Genomic DNA, 8,044 nt, shown 5'->3' on the forward strand with positions numbered 1-8,044 from the left:
TGATGATATTGAAGGGTTTCAAGTTACGCAGCATCTATGCGAAGGTATAGTCGGACCAGATCGTATGAGAAGAAGTTGATTAGACAAATGTACGTATACATTAATTACATAAAATTAAAATAAATTTCATTTTATTTTATAATATTTGTTTATTATATATATGTTTTTTTCGCATATTTCTACTTTAACAGTTTATTTACTATTATATTTGTATATTGTTTCAATATGATTACTCTTGTAATGTAAATTGTTATATGCAACCAAATATCAGAAGAGCCGAACTGTAAATATTCTTATTTTTAATATTTTTTATGATGTGGTAAATACGGGTAATATCAATTGGTTATCTTTTCGATAACGACTGGTATTTTCGGAAATACATCGCCAACCCTTCATTATCGTGATATTATTATTCTTATAATTATTGTTATTTATTTATGTATATAAACGTAATCTTTGTCACGGAGAGTCGAATCGGCTGTCGAAAATTTGGTGATTTGCGTTGGGCAGCCGCAATATGTATGTTTTGTTTTAATATATAAAGTTAAATAATAGTTTTATTAGTTTTTTTATTTTACTTCCTTTTTTATCTTTTTTTATTCTCGGTCGACCCTACAATAGTAAAACAAATGGTTCTCAGTATTCACCTTGTTTTCGGTGATCTCCACCAACTTTCTTTTCAAAGGTCTCGAGAGCCTTTCGATGCTCAACTTCATCTCCGCGTGACTCATTTTACGAACGACCTAAATAGTAAAAATTGAAAATTTAAGAAAAAATAGGTATTATTTTCAAATTAATTAATAATCCAGCATATGTAAATATTTACATTATTGTCTTTGATCACGGTCTCGCTTCGTTTCGGAGTCACTGATAGCTTATTAACGCTTCGATTCATTTCCGATACTGTCATTTTATTATAAACCTAAAACACACTCGCACATTCATCGTTCATTGTTTAAAAACAGATATCATACCGTACGTCCCTATCAATCGCACTATACCTTCTTCTTCAGCGTTTGGTCCATCAGTGTCTTCGTTTTACGTTTTGTGATTCGTTTATCCGAAATATTCTTGAACGATTGCATTTCGACCAGATTTCTGTAAATTAAAATATTACATAATAAACCAAATTAAATCACACGAACTGCGAGTTAAGTAAACATCTCACATATTCAGAACGTATAAAGATTAGAATTGAATAGACATTATATCCTACCAATGTGAATTATTGAAAAAACATAATTACTACATACGTGCTTAAATGCTGTAAAAATAGGAAATTTCTGAAAATGTCCAAAATTTGTAAGCTAAATATATTAGTTGGTGTGATTTTATCATTGCTTAGGATACTCTGTAACAGGTAATGTTTAATAAAATTCAATAAATGAATTCTTAACAAACTTAATACAAGTGGCCAGAATTTAAATACAAATAGTATTTATTTGTTGACTAATTTGCTATATTATTGCTGTTGAACGTTTAACTGAAGATTTCCAAACACGTCACGCACTATATGGATCATAGTTTTGCATAATCAGGCACGCAAGTAAAACACAAGTTTAACACATAGTACACGTAGTTTGTATTGCATTGGAAAAATTTTCTTAACCACTCGAAACACGGAGAAACGCAATCATATGCTCGATACTACGGCAAGGATGTACAAATGGTAATCATTTTTTAGTGATTCGTAAGAAATTAAATCACTTGTATCTTTCGTAAATAAACTAAATAATCATCATCAAACAGATTAATTATGAATTTAATTTAATTACGAATTAAATGTACAAATATTAATTTTACTTCCAGAAACGACAAAATATCACTGCACTACTTGAAACTTAATAGGATGTGTACAAAAATGTTGCTTGGTATGTTTGTTGTTAATTTTTTTAACATCCGTGAACATGTTACACCATATTCTGTTTATCATCTTAAAAAAAATAATTAAAAAAAATAATATTACACCATCCCTTATCGTTTTCAAAAAAAAAAAAAAAAACGATGTATAGTAAATGTAACACCAAAGAAATTAAACGAAAAACAACCATACCATAGGGTTGACAGAAATTCAATACATAGATAATTGTAAAAAAAAAAGTCATTAAAACTTTTGCCAAAAGTTATATCAAACTTGAAACATTATTTGAGTAAGTATCGAAAACGTTTAAATAATCTATGAAATAAAAACCATTTACGAACACGAATCGTCTGTAATGTTTTAATAAATGTCCATGATAACGGGGTTTTTTTTTACTTTTCAGTAGTTTTCATTCAATTTATTGATACTATACTATTTGTTTTGAAAAAAATTGAATAATAACAATCCGATTTATTGTATAGGTGCCATTTTGTAATATTGTATTAAATATTTGCGAAAACTAATGATTACCCAATAGCTTTATGATAAATGATAAGAGATAATTTTACTTAATCATTTAATTTTGAATAATAAATACCTTTTTCTATAGTTCGTTATATTGTAGCTATCATAATAATATTGTTCCAGGATAAATATATACCATATAACAATTTAACTGCGTTCCCCTCATTGTCGTATAAACAATCTTGTTTGAAACTTCTTCGCTTACCTTTATTCATACAGAATACTCGTATATTATTTTTCGTTCTAACTTTCATTCGTGATCTCTTTGAATAAATATTATTACAATTGAACGAATACTGTTTCGTTGTGATCATACGAGGATTTTACGAATTTAATGTATTGAAATATATATTTTTTGTGGATTATTTTGATTTTGACAAATTAAAATATTAATTTTCACTCTAAACCTAATTTTCTCATTATTGTACAAGTTTATTAAGATTTTTTTCTTCGCTCAATTAGCTTCATTCAAAAGCTGTCGAGGAAAAATTATTTATTCACTCTATAGTTAACCGGAATAATATTATTAAATAATTGTTTTTTTATTACAAAAAATCATCTTTCCATCCTACAAATAAACTTTGATATTGTCACCAACAACGATTTTTCATGCATACAATGAAACATACAATTTTATTTGCTTTTGTGATTTTTGTAACAAATATTCGAATGTAATAATTAACTAAAAGTACACATTTTTTTTTATCTTTGGTCTCATAACATCTCCGGGATATATCTTGTTTTTTTTTATGAAAATATAATCACAATCTGTTAGCATAGGTTATAGTATTGAACACTGTAAGCCTGTATAACCTATTTATACTTACATTTTTAATGATATGAACTCTCCTACTACGTCTTATACAGTACATAATTAGATGCTAAATCTTTACTGATAAGTGACAAGACGCATTTTCTCTGGCCTTGTTAACGAACCGTTTTATTGACACGAAGTGTTTAAAGTAGATCTTTCAATTTAAACTTCAAATTATAGTGAAACAACTCAACGTAATACGATAACGGGTTTTATACTTTTTACTTAACGTCGACGATTTACTAAGATTTCTGTGTGTATTACTCAACAGCAGAAAAACGGTCTAATGTATATTATTGCCACAATCAATTAACATACAACACAAAATCTTATAAGGAATACGTGACGTTGTAACCAAACAGTGACACTTGTAATAATAATTTGAATACATCAGTAATAATTTTTACATTACAAACAGTATTAATAAAAAACACTTTTAAATTAAAAATTATCAATTTATTTAATAAAAAAATGGATACACTTACCAATTTTTTTACTAAAATCAACTGAAAATTTTGATAACAGATTAAAATCTACCGAGCTCAAAACATATACAGGATTAGTTTCTCCACGAAAATTAAGATAACTAAAAGTCTAACCAATATTTGTATGAGATCAGCCAGTAAAAGGCAATAGGAACTAAGTGAAATATAACTACTATGTGATAACTGACAGTTGAAGGATTCAATAGCTTGTGTTCCTTTAACCATTTAGTAATGAAATATTTAATTTATAAATTTCGGTACAAGCAAAATTTAAGAACAAAAATTTCAAACAGGTAATGACTGAATGGTTTTTTTTAAGATAAAAGTGTCACTAAAGAAAATTGTGTTCACCGAGCAACAAATGCGTAGGTCTTGTTCCCTAGTCGTATCACTCATCAAAATATATAATTTTGATGATATAAAAAACATTTGATGCCATAACAACACTCATAATGTATAGTTATAATCTTACTTTTGCCACAATCTTGTACTATTCTCATCAACTTGGGTAATTATAATTTATAAATATCGATCAGTTTCGATATTCATAAAAAATAATCACAAAATTGGACGAGAATATTACAGGAATGTGGCAAAAGTAAAATCGTAACTACATATTATGACGATAATTAACGCTAAAAATTTATTTCATATTGGTGATGAGCTACACAATTATAGAACAAAGAAACCCACGTATTTGACAATAAGTGTTCATTAATTTTTTATTAATGTTAATTGCGCTAACATTTAAAAATTGAATATCACATTAATAAATAGTCAGAGGGATACTAGCGCTTATTTGATTGAATGCTTTAAATATCATCAACCAAGTGTCTCTGGCATTATGTTGCTTAGCCCCAATATTTCACTTAACTCATTATGCATTTTTTCGGTTGATATTATATGTATTTTTTTATCACCCCTGCTATGCGCTCTCGAGTTTAATCTCATAGTTTACTTTTATTTGTCTTTATTTTATAGTACACGATTTCCAATATAGCCAGTGGTTTGCGCTCGTTCGTGTATCAAACTCAAATTGTCCACGTCCTATGCAATAAATGCTTATGCAAAATGACTGGTTTGCAATTATTTACAGTATTATTTACTAAGTATAATAAATGAATCGATGATTGCTGAAACGTCACGAGTCACATATTTTATGAAATTGAGATACTAGTGAAAAAGTATACTACATGATAGTATTATTATTTCAATTTCATAGAATATATGTGACTTGTGACGTTTCTGCAATCATCAATTCAACTCTTATAGTTTGTAAATAAGACTGTGAATAATTTCAAAACAGTCATTTTGCGTAAGAAGACCTATTACTAAGTATAATAAATGAATCGATGATTGCTGAAACGTCACGAGTCACATATTTTATGAAATTGAGATACTAGTGAAAAAGTATACTACATGATAATATTATTATCTCAATTTCATAGAATATATGTGACTTGTGACGTTTTTGCAATCATCAATTCAATTCTTATAGTTTGTAAATAAGACTGTGAATAATTTCAAAACAGTCATTTTGCGTAAGAACACCTATTAAGAAATATTTTTTGTTATATATTCAAATAATTTAAAATAGGAGGAAGAATGAACATTGCGATTTAGATGCAAAAAAACTTTTGAAATTGAGAAATATCGAACGGTATTTTTAAAATCTGAAAATCGAAAACTATCTTTAGAGCGAAACTATAAAATAATTACAAAATAAACAAAACGTTTGATATTAGATACGGACATCAAACGAACAAAATATCTCCTATGTTCGAAACTGCTAAGGAAAATGGATATATTATTTTTTTTTCCTAATAAACTTTAGAACCTAACTAAACTGAATGCTCTCTTATCTATAAAAGTAGTAGATTATACCAATATACACTAATGTGAATCCCAAATAACCTAATATGAAACGGTCCTGTTTGAAATACTCGTACCAGCTCTTCGCAGTTTTTAAATACTCTTGCGTTTTAGCATTCATTGCATCTGTATTAGTGATTCGAGAACTCGGTGGAAATGAGTCGTATAGAAGATTTTGCTCGTTGATTTTTTCATTTTGCTCCGGTTCATCGTGCAGTGGTTCCAACTCGTCAATTTTTAACTTTGACTCGTCAGTCTGTACATCTGGCTCACCAACCTTTGGATCCTGCTCCAGTTTGACGATCAGTGGCATTTAGCTCTTGTTTGTCTATTTCATACTTTAAATCACCAATTTTTATTACCTGTTCGTTGATAATTGTATTTAGCTCAACCTCATCAGTCGGACTCTCCGGTTCATCGATACTTAACTCTAGCTGGTTGATTTTAAGCTGAATGATCTGAAATCCCGGTTTGACGATAAGTTACATCAATACATATTGTAAAATGTATTACCATGTACAATATTTATAATATATTTTAGCTATACATTATCTATTAATTTATTATATTTTAATAATACATAGTGGTTTTTACAATAGCATTTAATCAAATCAATATTAGTCACTAATTATTAGTTATTAAATATATATATATATATATATATATCTTGATAAGAACATCGCAACATCAAATAATTGTAATGAATTATATAAGATTATCATTTAATTGTTTTAAATAAAGAATAGAAATCATAATTAATATTCACCGTTCACTCTACACTTCCTATTAAAGGAAAAGGTAATAAAATATTTAGCATAATTTAGTAATTTCACCTGCTGATGAGTTTGATTGATCATTTTAATACAAAATTGTAATACCGTCTCCTCTAATTCGGTAATAGACTCGAAGTACAGTTGTTTCGGCTCTTTATACGTATGTTGCTCATCAATAATCTCATACGTCACCGGTGTTGCTAAAAACAAAAAAAAGTATCAAAAGAAAATAAACAGTTGGAAAATGATTATGATTTATGCTTGTGAGCTTACAAGCGTTTATTTAAAGTAAATCATATTTTAAATTCTTTCCTTTAGTAAAATTTACCTCGCGTGTCTTGCACCTTACACCTTGCACCTTGCACCAAAGTTTCATTAATTTTCTTTCCTATGTTAATTCCTTCAGTTGCGTTATCATCTATTCTTTTGGAATCTGCTACGACCTTTTTATCTAATGCACTTTCTAATCACACAAATTTAATTTATTTTACTATCATTAAATTATATCACAAAAGTAGAAAAACTATTTACTCTTTTTAATCGTCAATTTTTTTGCAGTCAATTTTCGACCCAAAGATTTTTTACCAGACTTATACACATTCTGATAATATAAGATACTGATCTTTGATTTTTTCGTATCGGCAGACCTTTTCAATTGTGCTACTTTCAACTAGAAAAAAATACGATTATGAGTTAATTTGAGCTAGTAGTAATTTTTACTTTATTTGCATTAAATACGATCGTATTGTATAACATATGGTTGTGAGCATTCACCTTGTTGTCAGTGATCTTCGCCATCTTTCTTTTCACAGCCCTTTTGAACGTTGCGATGCTCAACTTCAACATCGCTTGACTCATTTTACGAGTGACCTAAATCGTTATAAATGAAAAAATTATAAAAGAATAATTTTATTTTCATATAAAGTGCTAATTCAGCATATATTTTAACATATTTGTTTCTCATCGCTGTTTCGTTTCGTTTCCAAAGCACTGGAAGTCTATTGTCGGTTCCATTCGTTTTCAATTCTGTCATTTTACAAGAAACCTAAATCATAATCATCGTGCATTATGTAAAATACGGTATCTCATCGTACGTCCCTATCAATCGCACTATACCTTCTTCTTCAGCGTTTGGTCCATCAGTGTTTTCGTTTTACGTTTTGGGATTGGTTTTTCCGAAACATTCTTAGATGATTGCATTTTGACCGAATTCCTGTGAATTAATATATTACATGATAAACCAAACTGAATATAAAATCATACAATTAAACCATACAATAAAAATTACATGAACAGCGTCTTACGATTTCTAATGAAGTCCAAAATTTGTAAATTATATATTTTATTTTATGTGACTTTATCGTTGCCTTGGATATTATATGATAGGTAATGTTTGATAACCTTCGATTAGTGAATTCTTAACAAACAATTTGCAAGTGACCAGAACTCAAATTCGAACTGTATTTATTTGTTGACTAAATTATTATTATATTACTAGCTGACCCGACAAACGTTGTTTTGTCATATAAACTATTTCTAAAGAATATTTTGCTAGAAAAAAATAAGTAATTTAATATAAGTGTGTAATGATGTCGTATATAAGTGGAAGAGTTATGGAGTGCTGTGAATGGTGAGGGAATATAAAAATGAAAAAACATCAAACATTTACTTTTTTAATAATTTATTAAAATTAATCCTTTAAAATTATATACAT

General features: G+C 28.2%; 1 protein-coding gene across 1 annotated transcript; it reads right to left on the minus strand.

Moving 5' to 3' along the window:
- Window positions 1–1,027: 1,027 nt before the first annotated feature.
- On the minus strand, window positions 1,028–7,128 carry LOC112680414. The gene is made up of 7 exons (XM_025550499.1): window positions 7,105–7,128; window positions 6,862–7,000; window positions 6,659–6,793; window positions 6,391–6,530; window positions 5,920–6,015; window positions 5,635–5,843; window positions 1,028–1,098 (listed from the first exon to the last, which is right to left on the minus strand). Coding segments are annotated over exons 1-7 (744 nt in total). The 3' UTR covers window positions 1,028–1,097.
- Window positions 7,129–8,044: the final 916 nt, after the last annotated feature.

The sequence above is a fragment of the Sipha flava genome, unplaced genomic scaffold (assembly GCF_003268045.1).
Source record: "Sipha flava isolate LNK unplaced genomic scaffold, YSA_version1 176_pilon_pilon, whole genome shotgun sequence".
Taxonomy (NCBI): domain Eukaryota; kingdom Metazoa; phylum Arthropoda; class Insecta; order Hemiptera; family Aphididae; genus Sipha; species Sipha flava.

What these genes read in the sequence shown, in the direction of transcription:
- LOC112680414 (XM_025550499.1), bottom strand. Translation starts at nt 7,128, where the DNA reads ATGGCGAAGATCACTGACAACAAG. An exon ending in TAAGGTGCAAGACACGCGAG is followed by an intron (nt 6,531 to 6,658) that starts GTAAATTTTACT and finishes TTTTGTTTTTAG; the next exon opens with CAACACCGGTGACGTATGAG. An exon ending in ATACAATTATCAACGAACAG is followed by an intron (nt 5,844 to 5,919) that starts GTAATAAAAATT and finishes AAACTGGAGCAG; the next exon opens with GATCCAAAGGTTGGTGAGCC.